The 17,922-nt window shown below is 39.4% G+C and overlaps 1 protein-coding gene across 1 annotated transcript in view; it reads right to left on the bottom strand.

Moving 5' to 3' along the window:
• The window catches only part of slain1a (SLAIN motif family, member 1a), a 127,262-nt gene that overhangs the window by 34,363 nt on the left and 74,977 nt on the right, over window positions 1–17,922 (bottom strand). The window contains exons 5-6 of the mRNA XM_043692680.1: window positions 11,823–11,972; window positions 7,633–7,965 (exon numbers count right to left, since the gene is read on the bottom strand). Of these exons, the coding sequence (XP_043548615.1) occupies window positions 7,633–7,965; window positions 11,823–11,972 (483 nt within the window). The remainder of the gene's footprint in view (window positions 1–7,632; window positions 7,966–11,822; window positions 11,973–17,922) is intronic.

Genomic DNA, 17,922 nt, shown 5'->3' with positions numbered 1-17,922 from the left:
AAGAAGCAGTGCTTACCACTGAGCCACAGCTTTCCAGCCAGCTGAAGGACACAGGGCACTTCCCAGGATAGCCTGAAGCTCTTGTAATGCCTCTCAGTCAGTTGATGTTACTGCAATATCTGTAATTTCAGTTTCCACTCATGCTCTACCTGTATAACTCCTGGACTACCTGGAGTTTGCCCTGGGCAGGCTGATCTGCTGATGCCGTTCCTCTATCCATCTACACTGGCTCCTCCTCCATTAAACAATGGTCAAAATTAGGGCAGGATGGTGCTGTGCCATCTTAATGTTTGCTTCAGGAAATATGGCTATTCACAGCATTGATAGCCACGTTCATCATAGACTTTTAAGTTGATTTTCAGATCCACTGCATAATGCCCCTGCTGGTAATTTTCCTCCCATGACCTCCTTCTAACCCAACATGTCCATCACGGTGAGGTCTATCATGTGTGGCCCCACAGGACAGGTCCTTGTAGCAAAACATTCAAGTGAATGGACAGTTTGCACATCGAGTGGGATACTTAAAAGCACATCTGTTCACCTTCCTCAACATAACAGTCAGCTTCCCTTCACTGAAATTTCAACACAAGCTTTGTATCCTTGCCTTTGCATGTTAGACATATACCCTCCCTCCATTAACACCACAAACCTCAATTTACTGATTCAAGCATGTAGTTGGGGAAGTCAAGAGATCCTCCACGAGCTGTCCTTCCTCAATGTCTGCATCCATATCATATCCATTCCAATCTGCCCTCAATGACGTCAGTGTCCATGATATTATAGGATCTCATTAGAATGTCACAAGGTCTAGAGTGATGCTGGTTCATGGAGAGAAACTCAGCTGAGCATGGTTCGTCAGCCACTGCATTTGTGATTAATACATTAGGACAAAGTGAGGACTGCAGAATCAGAATTGAAGAGTGTGGTGCTGGAAAAGTACAGCCGGTCAGACAGCATCCGAGGAGCAGAAGTATCGACATTTCCTGCTCCTTGGATGGTGATTTACACACTGCCCTTTGAGTCAACTAAATATTCTCACATTAACCTTGCCCACCTGAAGAAAGCCTCCTCCCACTCTGGATGTTGCCACTGCGTTGGCAAATACCAGGCCTTCTTGTGAGAATATAATTCACTTCATTTCTATGAGTGTCAATATTTTCAATTCTCCCCCTTCACCCATCAATGTCTCCCAATTATCCTTTACTCACACCAACCTGTGATTCATGTCACCCTTATTATCCTTGAACAGTTGCTTTGCCTGCCCTTTCCATGGATTCCATGTTTACGTTGACTTTGCTGCTTTCCCTCCCAAATCCCCAAATATCAACATCCCGATGCCCCTTTTGACTCCGATCCCTTCCAATTCTTAAGATGACTTGCATTGTTGCATTTCTTGACCTTCCTTTTTGATACGGTACAATCCTGCCATGACCCTATATGTACCCTCGAACATATCCAACTGCCCCTGTAACCTGCTGCTCAATACTATCATTCAGCCTGTTGAAAGGAATGACCCTGCACTAAACTCTTCCTCCCAGATGCAGCCAAATGACCCCTGACAGGACAGAAACATGTGACTTTATCCACCCTTCTTCCTTTGAAAATGACAGAGCCCCAACTTTCCCTGGCCATTGTCCTTCCTTTCCCAACTGATCTTCCCTTCCAGTGTTACTTTCTCTCCATTCTACCCTGAAAGAAGAGCCAGTCTGTTACCTTGTGCTGCTTTCTTTCCTGGATATCCTACACTGCAATTCCATCATTGAATCAAGTACTTACACCAAGAAGTCAAGCTCATCCGCTGCATGCCTCTTAATACCATCAGGTTTGTGAAGGCACACAATTCTTGATTGGGTGGATCATAATTGGGAAAGAGCACTTAATAGTGGTGCAAAGATTTCCTTGTTGTAATTCAAAACTACGGCCTCCCATCCAATTTAGTTCACCCATCCGCCATTCTTCCAAACTCCTCCCAAGACTGGAATGTTCTACCAGTAAAACTCTGAAAGGCTGATCACTGCAACACAACAGATTTGAGCCAAGAATGCTTATACATACAAAGGCTATACTTTATTACATATGAGGAAAACCAGTATTCATTAGATGGTAAAAAAGGTTAATAAAGTTTATTAGGAATCAGTGGATATTAACTTTTAAAATGCTAAGATAAGCATCTAATCCATAATATTAAAGCTTGTTTGAACTAATACTGCATTAGACATCACTGTGAATTCTAAGTTTTATACAGTGTTTATAAGACCATGGGAAATTGGAACAGGAGTTGGTCATTCAGCTCCTCAAGCCTGCTCTGCCATTCATTAGGATCATGGCTGATCTCATTGGCTGACTGATTTTCTTTGTTGAAAACACTAAAGATGAAAGGAAAATTAGTATATAATAGCTGCTCTATTTAATTTTCCATTCAGCTTGTATTGTGCAATGAGAATCGTGCAACTCTAGCAATCTTGTGTAATTTTCTGCAGCTTATCTGGGCAGAAAACAGCTTGCCTTATGAAAAATATATCAAATTACTGCTAGTTTTAAAGAGATTTCACTTTGTCCACTGGAAATTGATAATTGGAAGCAAGAGATCCACAAGACACCGATGGCAGCTATTTATCCTTTTAATAATCTCCAGCATAATTGGGAAAATGATGTGAAAATATCAGATAGAATTTTGACATGATTACATTTATTCCTGTCCCTCAAGGCTTTTAATTGTGTTTTTGTGACAGTCTAAGATGCAGCCAGATTGTAAATTTATTACTGTCAGTTCAACATAAAATTGTTGTTGCATAATTTAGCACAAATTTTAGCCCCTTAAGGTTTTATTTAACCTAGAAAGATATTTGATATTTACAACTTTTCTTCATGTATTAATATTTCAATGCAAATTATATCTTGGAGTCAGTTTATATTGTTATGATGAATGTAGTTACAAACAGAAACAAAATTTTATAAAAGAGGAAGACCATGAATGATGGCTTGCTATTATTGCAATTCTACTAAGAAATTTAAGAAGGATATTGAAAGTACTTGTCAAATCAATGAAAAAGGGACTATTGAATATAGATAAAGTTTCAGTTACAGAGATAATTTGACAAATTTCAAAGGCATATCAATATTCCAAGACAATCAGTGCTTTAGAGATTGACAGAAACAGCAAGATGAGATACAAAATATATGTCTACAAATTTCCAAGCATCATGGAATCAGCAAAGCCAAATGCTGAAATCATTTTTTTTTTAAATAGAACTACCAACCACCATTTAGGGGTAAGCTTAAAAAAAAAGAATGGATCTGTCTCTTTTCAATTAATACATGCACAAACATTTCAAAGCTTTCAGCAAAGCCAAATGCTGAAATCATTTTTTTTTTAAATAGAACTACCAACCACCATTTAGGGGTAAGCTTAAAAAAAAATGGATCTGTCTCTTTTCAATTAATACATGCACAAACATTTCAAAGCTTCCTATTTCTATAATTTCACTTCCAGTTATTGATTACAAAGAAAAACTTGCACCCTCTTCCATTTGTATTCAGAGGATTTTCTGCTCCAATGCCATGCAAATAATTTACTTCTACGACAGAAAATGCTAGTTCTTCTGTTTGTAGAAATCTGTAAGACGACAATAAGTGGGCGGCACAGTGGCACAGTGGTTAGCACTGTTGCCTCGCAGCGCCAGAGACCCGGGTTCAATTCCCGCCTCAGGCGACTGACTGTGTGGAGTTTGCACGTTCTCCCCGTGTCTGCGTGGGTTTCCTCCGGGTGCTCCGGTTTCCTCCCACAGTCACAAAGATGTGCAGGGTCAGCTAAATTGGCCATACTAAATTGCCCATAGTGTTAGGTAAGGGGTAAATGTAGGGGTATGGGTGGGTTCGCTTCGGCGGGTCGGTGTGGACTTGTTGGGCCGAAGGGCCTGTTTCCACACTGCAATGTAATCTAATCTAATCTAATCTAATAATGCATTTTTCCTCAGATTCTTAAGAATGCATAGCTTCACCAAAATATCTCTCAGGAAATGAATTTAGGAGCATAAAGTTAAATGCCTGGAAACAGTAGAAAGCTGTCTTTTGCAGATATTGCCAAAGTGTAAATTTTGTGCTTGATCATTACCACACAGGTATGCAGAGAATCACTTCAGCACAAGGCGAGTACCATTTGAGGAACTTCCTTCCCAAAGCAGTGAGAACCTTACAATGTTCTCATCAAGGACAGTGTAAACAATTTCTGGTGAGACATAAGTGAGGTTTTTATTTGTGATATATTAACTGAATTATCCCATGGCTCGACAGCAGTTATTCTGGCATAGGTGTGAGAACGCACATGGAATCTCCATTGCAGCAGACTCCGTCGGAATTGCTGAGGAAATTAAATTTTCTTCATCTATGTCTGGCAGCCTCAGAAAATCTCCATTTAAATCAGAACTGGTAGCATTCTGATGAAATGAAGTGAACAGTTACTTTGGAAAATTTGGACTATTAAGTATGTTGTCTAACTCCTGAGTAATTATCTGACATTTATCTCTCTCACTCCCAACTACACCCTGCCTTGCAACTAATACACACCAGATCAGAACTGACCTGATACTCCTTCTCTATTTCAAGAAACTGATGGTGCCCCATCTGCAAACTCCAACCCATTCCAAATCTGACCTCCATTCACCCACCCATCCACATTCCCTCATTTTGAGCATGGCCCCCGCTTCACTTTCTGGGAACCAACACTTCTTTGCCACCATCCCACCACCCCCTAGTGCCAAAACCTTTTTCCTGCCAAGAGATCTTTACACCTGACACACAAATCCAATTACTCCCCACCCACAACAACGTCATCTACCAGTCCACCTTGCTATCTTGCAACCTGGAATCATACTTACACAGCACACTACTGCCCTGATACCTCTTACCCACCCCCTAAACATTTGGAAACTTGTCCACTTGGCATCTTACCCTCTCCTAACTTGGAATTCATACCACCTGCCAGCCTATCTACTGATCTGAAATTTTCCTACTCAGCTTTAAGTCTTACAACTGAGTTAGTAGCAGGAAAGATGAGGAATTTAAGGACCCTAATTAGGAAATTCTTATGGCATTCCTCAATGAGGAATAATACTCACGTGAAAGATTAAAACATCTCTAACTTGGTAAGATAAGGACTGCAACATGGGAGTTAGCATGTCCCTGGAGAAGGAGACTCTGTACAGGTAGTTCTTGTATAAAGCATGTTTTGGCAACGTAATTTGGCTATAATGTCATGGAGAATTAGGGCATGGTATTTTCGAGAATGCTTACCTCTGTTCGTAATAGCGCGATTCCAGCAGCAATCGTTTTGCACGCCACAATGAAGATGTTACAAACTTGAGCAGAACAAAATTAGAGATTTCAAAGGCTGTTTTTCATCATTTATTTAAATGATTTGGATGTGAACATAGGATGTATAGTTAGTAAGTTTGCAGATGCCATCAAATTTGGAGTGCCGTGGACAGCAAAGAAGGTTACCTAAGAGTACGATGGGATTTTGATCAGATAGGCCAATGGGCTGAAGAGTAGCAGATGGAGTTTAATTTAGATAAATGTGGGATGCTGCATTTTGGAAAGGCAAATCAGGGAGGATTTATACACTTAAATGGTAAGGTTCTGGAGAGTGCTGCTGAACAAAGAGACCTTGGAGTGCAGGTGCATAGTTCCTTGAAAGTGGAGTCACAGGTAGATAGGGCAGTGAAGGCAGCGTTCAGTGTGCTTGCCTTTATTGGTCAGTGCATTGAGTTTAGGAGTTGGGAGGTTATGTTGCGGCTGTACAGGACATTAGTGAGGCCACTTTTGGAATATGGCATGCAATTCTGGTCTCCCTGTTTTAGACAAGTTGTTGTGAAACTTGAAAGGGCTCAGAGAAGATTTACAAGGATGTTACCAGGGTTTGGAAGGTTTGTGTTATATGGTGAGGCAAAATAGGCTGGCACTGTTTTCCCTGAAATGTTGAGGCTGAGGGATAACCTTATAGAGGTTTATAAAATCATGTGGGGCATGGATAAGATAAATAGAAAAGGTTTTTTACCCTGTGTGGGAGAGTCCAAAACCAGAAGGCATAGGTTTAAGGTGAGAGGAGAAAAATTTAAAAGGGATGGAAGGGGCACCTTTTTCAAGCAGAGTGGTGCATGAAGTGGTGGAGGCTACCACAGCAACAGGATTTAAAAGACATCTGGATGAGTAAATAAATAGGAAAGGTTTAGAGGCATATGGGCCAAATGCTGGCAAATGGGGCTAGATTAATTTAGGATCTGTGGTTAGCATGGACGAGTTGGACCAAAGGGTCCATTTCTGTGTTGTATACCTCTATGACTTGATGACTGAAATCTAATACCTGATCTGCCTCAATGTCCATCATATCAATATAACCTGTAACTAGTTGTTTAACATGATGCAGTTTATTGCATGTTAACTGCAAGAGATTTCTCAAATTAGACCAGGAAGTGTTTTTCCTCTGCCACACTAGAAAAAAAAAGGCCTCCTAGTTTTCTGCACTTAAAAAGAAGTGTTGGCAGCAACTGTCATCATGACCAAAAGTGTAGAGAGTTGGCATGCCCACACAATAAGTGACAATTGGGTAGGTTGGCAGCAGGGTAAGGTGGGCTATCAGATCAAATTATCAGAGGTTATCAGATCAGGGGATAGTCAAGTTAGGTTGGAGATGGTATTGAAGAGTTGGGAGGTGTTTAGAGGGATGGGGAGCAGTAGGCTGGCGAACCTCATCATGTTAGTTTAGGTGGTTAGGGGAGGGCATCTGTGGTGAGGAAGCATAAGGGGTCGAATCAGGTCAGGTTCAGTGGAGGGGAATCACTAGGAGGAGTCCAGAGGTAGGGCAATTCTATTATTAGGAGTTAGACTAGAAATTTCTGTCTAAAATTCCATAGCAGGTAAACAGATCATAACTGTCTGAAGTCTTCAGCTTTAGCTGAGAGTTGTAGGCTTCCTGTGAGGAGGCTGAGAATGGAGGAATTATCCCTCAGAAGTTCATAATTGCCAGGACATTTGCAAGGATTCAGAGCATCAAGATGTCCAAGGGTTTCCAAAATGCATCTCTGGTCATATATCCGGTTTCGGACTTTCTGGAGATCTGGACCATTCAGAATTTCAGTGCAAAAGTCAGCTGGATTCTCAGTGTGCGTTCTCAGAGCATGAAGCCTCATGTTAGGAGTGCTAACTGACAAAAATAATTCCAATATTTATGCTAGAGGTGGCTGTTTCACCTCAACAATGATACTAAAGATATCAAGACATCATAAAGACACTGCAACTTATAATTACAAGTGGATTGAAACTGATGCAGCGGTTTCTTGATTTGCATGACTAATAATTGAACATGAACTGAATGTAAATCATGATAAAGTTTCAGTAGTGATTCCTCTCTTTTTTTTGTATTTAAGTTTAAAAGACACATGCTTCAGGCAACAATAGGGAGGTTTTAATCAGCATTTGATGCAGGCTGCACCTGAATTGTTGGTAGGTCCTTGAATGCTGACACTGAATCATAAAGGAATCTCCAATTTCAACTCCGGCATTTTCACCATGACTGACAATGAAAATATAATATCAAAACGAGAATCATTTTCGAAACAATTTTTAGAATTTTACCTGCATTTGTTCGGTACTGATGCTGATCAGACGTGTGACCCTGTGAGTAATACGATGAATAACCACTGGACTGCAAGTAGGAAGGAGGAGTTGGACCTCTTCTGCATTCTCGTATGCTGGCAAAAGTCTGTGAATGTGGCATACTACGCAATGGTGGAGAGCACCTGGTGAGCCGAGGTTGTGGGGGAAGTTGGTCAAATTCCTCTTCATCTTCCAGACTGCAGCAATCGTACTCTTGATCGCTGCTTGTCCCTCGCTTTGCTGAATATAATGATGTACTGGAGCTGCGTTGAGAGAGTGTTGTTGAAGTGGAAGCATAATCTTGTCGTAGACCTGGAAATCGGGCAAAATAAACAGACAAAAATAATCAACAACTGGTTTGTTGTGGTGGTGGGCACAAACAACAAATTTATAACAGAATGTAAAATAAATATTTCTGTTCTGAAGAGTAAATGTATTCAGCACTACAACAGAACACACAAAATAAATATCATAGATCACAGCATAAAAGTTAGTCCGAATTTTCAATGTCTCAATTTATCTTTATATTTGGTGTATAATTCAAACTCTCCAACTCTGCAGCTAATAAATGCATGTTCAGGGTTATCCTCATAATAAGAGTCAGATTAATTTTTCAACTTCAGAAACTTTCCAAAACTAGATTAGACAGCCATAGTGTTAACGGATTAGATTGAGATCTTAACTGTGTACAAAAAAAAATTCTAATTCAGTCGTTGGATGTATCTACTAGAGAAGATGCAAACCCTGACCTACTCTTGGGAAATAAGGCAAAGCAGGTGACTGAGATGTCAGTGTGGGAGTACTTTGCAGCGAGTGACCATAATTCTATTAGTTTTAAAATAGTGATGGAAAACGATAGACTGGATCTAAAAGTTAATGTTCTAAATTGGAGGAAGGCCAATTTTGACCGTATTAGGCAAGAAATTTCAAGAGTTGATTGGGGATAGATGTTTGCAGGTAAAGGGACAACAGGAAAATATGAAAACTTCAAAAATGAGATAATGAAAGTCCAGAAACACTATGTTCCTGTTAGGGTGAAGGGCAAGGCTTAGATCACATGGAATACTGGTAGAACTAGCCCTCTGGATACAGAACTGACTTGAAAGTAGAAGACAGAGGGTGTTGGTGGAGGGTTACATTTCAGACTAGAGGCCTGTGACCAGCAGTTTGCTGCAAGAATTGGTGCTGGGTCCACTGCTTTTCATCATTTACATAAATGATTTGGATGTGTTGATAGGATATATGGTTAGTAAGCCTGCAGCTGACACCAAAAGTGGACAGCAAAAGTTACCTGAAAATACAAAGGGATCTGGATTAGATAGCCCAATAGACAGAGGAGTGGCAGCTGGAGTTTAATTTAGATAAATGCGAGATGCTGCATTTTGGAAAGGCAAATCAAAGCAGGACTTATATGTTTAATAGTCAGGTCCTGGGGAGTGTTGCTGAACAAAGATTCATTGGAGTGCAAGTTCCTTGAAAAATGGAATCACAGGTGGATAGAATAGTGAAGGCAGTGCTTGGTATGCATGTCTTTATTGGTCAAAGCAATGAGTATAGGAGTTGGGAGGTCATGTTTGCAGCTGTACAGGACATTGGGTTAAGCCACTCTTGGAAGATTGCAAGCAATTCTGGTCTCCCTGCTATAGGAAGGATTTTGTGAAACTTGAAAGGGATAAAAAAAAATTTACAAGAATCTTGCCAGGACTGGAGGGTTTGAGCTATCAGGAGACACTGAATAGGCAGGGGCTATTTACTGGAGTTTTGGAGGCTGAAGGAATGACTTTAGAGGTTTATAAAATCATGACAGGCATGGATATGGTGAATAGACAAAGACTTTACTCTGGGGTGGGGGTGTCCAAAATTAACAGCATAGGTTTAAGGTGAGAGGAGAAAGATTTAAAAGGGATCCAAGAGACAACATTTTCACACAAAGGGTGGTCCATGTATGGAACAAGCTGTCAGAGGAAGTGGTGGAGGCTGGTACAATTGCAACATTTAAAAGGCACCTGGATGGGTATATGAATAGGAAGTTCAAAGTTTGAGAGAAGATTTGTAGCTCGGGTGCTTGTTGTTGGTGGTTCTGTTCGCCGAGCTGGGAATTTGTGTTGCAGACGTTTCATCCCCTGTCTAGGGGACATCCTCAGTGCTTGGGAGCCTCCTGTGAAGCGCTTCTGGAATCTTTCCTCTGGCATTTATAGTGGTTTGAATCATACACAAAAACTATGTTTTTCAATAACTAGAATACAAGCCATGATTCAACTGGTGACTTTCTCACCTCCGGATCAGAAGGATGTGATAAAAGATGTTAAGCTGTTGAAGGTGTTAGCCATTTTATCTGGCTGACACCAATTGTTACAGTTAACCTGAGAATGTAACTTTTAAAAAAAGTTTTGTGATTTACATATGAAAGAAGTGAAACTATCATGGTCATTCCAATAGATGAGAGACTCAACAAATAATCAAGGTATTTTTCAATGTATAATTTCAGTTACATCACACTGTAAACTTTTGCTATAAATTCTGTGTCTTACAATTGTGTCCTCCACAACCACCTGATGAAGGAGCAAAAGCTAGTGCTCCAAAAGCTAGTGCTTCCAATTAAACCTGTTGGACTATAACCTGGTGTTGTGTGATTTTTAACTTTGTACACCTCAGTCCAATACCAGCACCTCCAAATCTGGTTGAGACAGTAGGCTATGCCTTTATCTGCTCTATGTCATTACCTCCCTGGTGTCATGGCCAATATTTATTCCTCCACTTCAGACAAATACAGATTGTTTCACTGCTGCTCAAGACCTTATTTTACAAACTGACTGCCACATTGCCAATATTACAGAAGTGGTTACATTTCAAAAATGGTTTCTTGTTTGCAGTGTTCTGCAACATACTGAGGTTATGTAAAGCTCTTAACACAAAGCCTGACATGTGAGATAATGCATAACTTTAAAAAAAAAGGAAAGTTACAAACTAGCACTTTTAAGATAGAGTGCTCTAGCTAATTAAATCAATGTTCCCAGTGGTGAAACTGTGAAGTTCTTTTAAGGATAGGGAATAAAACTTTCTTTACAAAATAAACATGCAGACAGAGAATGAGCAACTTGCTAATGTACATTACTCCAGTGAACAAACTGCAAAAATCCATCAAAATTAAAATTTTTGTTTAGGTCAGTGTTCTTTGCAGCCAATACCTGATTTTGAAGCAAGAAGGCCAGTTCTGATAATTCCACAAGGTTAGTTTGAACAAAAATGAGTACCTTGCGAAGCAGAAGCTCGACAGATCATAGTATCACGTTTACCAAGCAATTATAAAACATACTGGAAAAAAACCTGCAAATAGCTATTGAGAGATCTCAGGGGTGGGGGATTAGTTACAAGGGAATGTAATGTGAGATGTAGCATTGGTTCCACAAGTGCTCAGCTACAAAAATGGGAGTACATTATGGTTTACTAAGGTCATCTTCAGAAAAACAAAAGCAAGCAGGCCTACCCCTAATAAGTCAAAACAAGTTTTATGGCAAAAATATTAAATAGCCAAGAATTTGAAGGCAATGTGCATAACACAGCCAAATTTGAGGTGAGTGCTGAAAGAAATTAAATCATCAGATAATTGCACTTGAAGTCTTGAATTAAGAATTTACTCTATCTCAAAACTATAATGGCAAACGAAAGTTAACATAGAAAATTCCAATTGATTCCACCGTTGTCAGCTTAAGTACTTCCATCACTATAAGGCAATTGCTTCTTTCAGATTTCAACCCAAAACTGAAAGATTTTTAAAATACAGATGAAAGGGGGGTCCTTCAAATGTTAGAAGAAGAAATTATTCCTTCACCCCTACTGAAGGGAAATTAAGTTGTAACAAAATTTACATGAATTACAGAAATATTCGTTTGCAGTCCAAACTTAGAATAAGCATTCAGACAAGGAAATGCAAAACCTAGAATTGTGGAGAATATTAGATTCTTGTTAGCATACTCCATTGTGAGCTTTATTTAAAAATAATGCAGGATAAATCCAGTATTGTTGCTCACCCATGACCAGGTCATTGCTCCAAACAAAGGAAATTATTTGAAACACTGCACTTGCTAAAAGGTGAGAATATTCTTTGACAATATTTCTTGCTAATATGAGATATATTACAGTGTGCACTTAACTATTAACACACTCACTTTCTTCTTGTAGTCTTGCCATGATCTGGACATCTGTCAAATCCTGTAGTTTATAACCCATGGAGATAGATTCATCATCAAGCTCAGAAGTGCTCAGTTCACTGTCGATCGATGACTGTGGGCTGAGTGGAAGATTTCGGATTGCATAACCTGTAAATACACGTAAGCAAAATCAGGTGTAACTATTTGATGAACAATTGCATATTTTAAATGAAAGCAGGATAAAAGTTGCCTCAACTGAATAAATGTATGGTTTTAAAATCCTTTTTGAAACTGACTCAGCAATTGAGAAATCTTACAAGAGTACAGGCATGACTTGACAGCGAAACTTGAAATTTACTAACAGTGTACATGATGAAGCCAGCACTAGACCCAGAGGCACTTGGAAAAAAGCCTCCCATAATGCCCTGTGTATAATGGAGACTGATTAAAAGCAATTTACATCTTTTTCACTTATCAAGGACTGGGAATTGTTCAAAGTCAGTAAAAAGCACTAAGAAATGTTGGCTTTTCTTTGTTGTCTACGTATTGCACTCAATACAAAGTCTTTGCTGGTTGCAATAGATATACTATAATCCAAAACAGCAGACATGGGCTATCACAAGAATGAAGCTTCAATCTGAACTAGAAAAAAAAATTTTAAAAGTTTCTTTTCAACTTTGTTCATTCCACACATATTCTTACACAATTCTTAATGGCCACCATGTCACTGTATTGACACTAGTTTATTATAATTAGTATTAGTTGCTTTAGTAACCACTATGATAAACATTAGCTGTCTGGGAAATCAGAAGACCAATATAAGGTGTAAATTTAGTTCTGATATTGTAATACTATTCCGAAAATTGAATGATGCCTGATGTTTCCTCGTCTTTTCTCCTGCATCTTCACTGTTGGTGGGTACTATAGCTTCGAGCTAGTGCTGATCTCCTCCTTAAAGGCAGCCTCTTGTTGAAGCCATATTAATTTCAGTAGGTCATTAAAGCTAGTTCAGAAAGTTGCATGGGTGTAAGGAGAGACGTTTTGCACATATCCTGGACAAGAAATTATAATTGGAAGCAAGCAGTTAGCATATAAATTGAGGCAGTTTTCAACTTCAGACCAGCAGACAAATTCATCCTTGCCTACTTATAGTAAAATTGAAACCTAAGATTTCATGCATGCAGAGACAGATTTATTTTCATTAGATTTTACTGTAACCAACATTTACTGAAGAGCATTTATGATGTCTCTTTGTGCTCTTTTAAGAAAAGCATTACATGTAAAATAGATGACCGGCATTGAAATAATGATGAAATATCATTCAAACCTGTTAAATGTTTGCTATCAATACTGCTATCTTCTCTGTTTGACCAACCAAAAAACCATGAAAATCATCAAGACCTATCAGAAGGTGATGCATAAAAGCAAGCAAAAGTTACATTTGACTTTGAAACCAATTATGAAGCAAGAAAATACTGATGTGAGCAACAAGGTGATAGGAAAACCAAAGTAATCATACTGCAAAATTCCATGGGAAGAACTATTAACTTTGGCAGAATGGTAAAACTTGGACCTTCAGTCTGGCTGTACACCCCACCTGACTTAAATTTTCATTGAGATCAATTTTACTTCTCTGTCGAAGTCAAATACTCTGCCCCATGTCTGTATGGAAGTAAAGTAAACTTAGCATTGTAAGCAGAATAGTTAAACAGTTGATATCAAAACTTCTGATTTGCAAGGACCTAAAGCATATCAGAAGTATCCAGCATCACATCTTGAGTGGTTTCTCCTTGACGTATAATCATCAGCAATAAGGTTATTAATGTTGAATACAGCCCCACTGCACTGATGTCTGCTCAAAGGGTAAAAGCGAAAGCCTGTAATTATCTGGTTTTGCATATTATCTATACACTATGAATTCTGTAGCCATCATTAACAATGTTGCAGACGTATAGTTCGGGAGAAATTTCTTGCTGTTGCATCTGACATACCCTCCTTCCCAACTCCCTTTTACCACCTCACAGGAGAAGTTTTTCGAATTAAGCTACAGAGTTATCAGGAAAGGCTTTCACTATTGCATCCATTCTAGACTGAATTAGGTCTTAAAGCTACTGAAAATGAAAACAAAATCTATATAATACTTGGCTGGTTTAATTGCAGGGCCTACCTTCTATTGACAGGTTTTGAAGCAAATTTGTGACAGCATGGACAAGTTCTAATAATGGAACAGATTCTTGCTGGGGTGGAGGAAAATGTGGTGACATAGTAGTAACATCAGTGCACTATTACTTCAGAGGCCCAGGTCTAAGACTCTGGGGCATGGGTTCAAATTCTACCACACTCAATAAATCCGGAATATGAAGCTAGCTTTGGTAATGATGACCATGACACTACCAATTGTCATAAAAACCAATCTGATTCACTCAGGATTTAGGAAAGGAAATCTGCCATCCTTATCTGGTCTGGCTACTGGTCATTCCAGACCTTTAACAATGTGGTTGACTCTTATCCACGTTCTGAAATGGCCTAGAGAGCCACTTAGGTCAAAGGCAACTAGTGATGACAACAAACGATGCCCACTATTGTCTTGAATATTTGGTGAACTGCAACATTCCTTAATTGTCCAACCCAATGAGTCTTAATCTTCCTAATTCAATTTATCTGTATGATTATTAGGGCTTTGAAACTTATTAGGGCTTTGAAACATTCATCATATCCCCAATATAATTATATCCTTCTGTCACTCCAGTGTTGAAACTGAGATTAATAACAGAATCATAGAATCTAGGATACAGACGGGGCCATTTCACCAATTATTTCCTCTTTTAAAGAGTTTTCCAATTAAACCCACTCTTGCCTGTTCCCTTGAATGCTGAAATGTTCTCCCTACAATTAAATTTATCCAAATCAACTTTGAAAGCTACAACTGACTTTGTTTCCTCTGACCAACTTTTCAGTTATAATCATTGCATTAAATAAAAACCTCCCCGTCCTATCTCAGAGTGTAAATCACCTTTAAACATGCCCTCTTCTTATTGGCCCTTTCACCATGGAAAAAAAAATTCATTTATCTGCTCCATAAACCCTTTCATGATTTTGAACACCTCTACCAATCCCTCTTAATCAACTCTGTTCAAGAGATAGCAATGCTTTATTAACTCCTGAACTAATGCATTATGCCTGATCTTCCAATCCAGGCACTTACTATAATAATAAAGATGGAGTATACAAGAAGTACACTGCACTTAGGGAAGCTAACACTAGTATTTACTATTCAATCTTGTCATCACGAGATAGCAAATGCTGTTCGAGATACTCTGGAGTTTCAATGAAGATCACTAGATTATGTCTTGATGCTGCCTGAGCCTTAAAAGCAGCAGGACTGTTAAAGGAGCAGGTAAGATGAATGGCCTGTGAAAATCATGATGTTCAAGATAATGCCATAGGATGTTTAAATGAATTTTGATGAGATGTGGCAAGACTGTAATTCAATTTGTGCAAATAAGATCAACAACTTGCTGGCCTTCAAATTTAAATATTCCATCTTTGTGAATTTGTGTCTTCTAAGCCAGAGTCTGTGTGCCCCTGTTGTCTGCTATTCCTGGAGTTAGTGTAATAGCAAGTGGAAGAGCCCATATGATGATGTCGGAATAAAGGGAAGCTGTTAGCTTTTGTTCAGAGTCTTCAACTTATGCTAGTTATAATAGAATAGGTACGAGGTCAGCAGCTTTTACTCCTGATCTATGATCAGAAAAGTGGTTCAGGAGACATATATATCATTACTTTCAACAACTAACAAGGTGATTTGTGATTGTTGTGCTTCACGTTTTGAAATGAGTCACATTGCCAGAGAGGAAAATGCAGCATTTCACTGAACATGGACCAACGTTATTAAAGGACTATAAGATCATAAAATATCGATGCAGAACTAGATAATTTGGCCCATCGAGTCCTCTCCAGTGTTTGATGATGACTGATAGGTTTCTTAATTCCAATGTCCTACCTTCTCCCCACAACCTTTGATCCCTTTACAAATCAACAATCTATGTACCCGTATCTTAAGTACACTCAGTCACTGGTCTTAACAGCCTTCTGCAGCAATGAGCTCTACAGGTACATTACTCTTCTCCTCATCTCATTTCGAAGCAGTCATCCCTCCATTCTAACCTTGGGTCCAAGTATCTCCTACTAGTGGAAGCATCATCTCCACATTTAGTCTATTCAGGCCTCCCGGTATTCTGTAAGTTTCAATGAGGTCTCCCCTCAACCTCCTAAACTCCATCACAGACCCAGAGTCCTTAACAGCACCTCATTTGACAAATCCTTCATCCCTAGGTTCATTTGTGTAAACCTCCTCTAGATGCCTCCAGGGATAGCATATCCTTCCTTAGATATGGGGCCCAAAACTACTCACAATATTCCAAATGCAGCCTGACCAATGCCTTACATAGCCTCAGTACTAGATTTATGCCTTTGCATGACAGCCCTCTCAAAAGATATGCTCACATTGCATTTGCCTTCCTAACTGTCAAATGAACCTGATGCTCACCTTAAAAGAGAATCCTGAACTAGGACTCCTAAACTCCTTTGTGTTTCAGATTTCCAAAGCCGTGTCTGCTATTCTTCCAACCAAAGTGTGTAACCTCACATTTTGCCACATTGAATTCCATCTGCCACTTCTTCACCAAATCTTCTCACCTGTCCCTGCTATTTCAACACTACCTGTCCCTCCATCTATCTTCGTCATCAGAAAACCTAGCAACAATGTCCCCAATTGCTTTGCACAGATTGTTAATGTACAAGATGAATGATCATGGTCCTAACTGTGGAACTCCACTAGTCACTGGATTCTGAAAAGACCCCTTTATCCAATGTTTTTGTCTTTTGCCAGTACTTTGCCCCTAACACCATGGGCCCTTATCTTAGTTAGCAGCCTCCTGTACAGCCCCTTGTTAAAGGCCTTCTGGAAATCCAAATAGACCATGTCCACTGGCTTTCCTTTGTCTAACAAGCTCATTACCTCCTTTGAGGAGGTCTTACAGATTTCTCAGTATGACTCCCCTTTATGAAGTTATGCTGACACAGCCCTATTTTATCACACACTTCCAAGTATTCCACAACCTCATTCTTAATAATGAACTCTCAAATCTTGCAACAACTTCGTTTCCGGTCTTGTGCCTCCCTCCCTTCTTAAACAAGGATATTATGCTCGCCATTTTCCAATCCTCTGGGACTCTCCCTGACACCAGTGATTTCTAAAAGATCACTAGCAATGCCTGCACAATCTCCTCAGCTATTTCTTTCAGTACCCTGGGGTATAGACCATCCAGTCCAGGTGATTTATCCACCTTCACACATTTCAGCTTTCCCCAGCACCTTCTACTTCGTGATGGCCACTACATTCACCTCAACCACCGAGTCTCTAGAAGTTCTGGCATGTTAATGGCATCTTCAACTGAAGATTGATGCAAAGTTCCTATTCAGTTTCTCCACTAAAAAGGCAGCAAAATAATTTATTTCAATGTATGGTAAAACCTTTATTGACACTATTCGAATGAAAGTTTGCACCAAAATAGTAGTTCTAGATGCAGCCACATGGAATGTGAAGCTGGTGATCTCCATTCAATCTTACTCGGATAAATCTGAATGCCTGTGATACTCATGTGAATAAAACTTCAACAAATTTTGGCTGTTCAGGTCCATACATAAAAAGGCCATGGAGGAAATTTGGCTCTGGTACAATCCAGAAGCTGAATGAAAGCAAAGGATTAATGTTCTCTGCATCGTATCCTTCTTCAGATTGCATCTGGGAAGAAACACACATGGAAATCACCTCCACTCTTTCCAAGGACTTCAGAATTCACTCTTTACTCCCAAAGCTTTCATCAAGATGCAACTGATACATTGAAAAGTCAAACTTCACTTAACTTTACCATTGAATCTTGACTTCTCTTCTTAGATTCCCTACTCTTTGTAAAGATCTTGTGGTGGAATAGAGTGAGGTTTAGCTCTTCCCCAAAGTCTTTGGTTTAAAAAAAACTGAACTCAGCTAGTGAATAAAACATCCTTGCAAAACTACACTGATGAGACTCAATAACACTGTAAATATGAAAACAGT

Source organism: Chiloscyllium plagiosum, chromosome 6, assembly GCF_004010195.1.
Source record: "Chiloscyllium plagiosum isolate BGI_BamShark_2017 chromosome 6, ASM401019v2, whole genome shotgun sequence".
NCBI classification, from domain to species: Eukaryota; Metazoa; Chordata; class Chondrichthyes; order Orectolobiformes; family Hemiscylliidae; genus Chiloscyllium; species Chiloscyllium plagiosum.
This window is presented reverse-complemented; position numbering and strand designations above follow the sequence as displayed.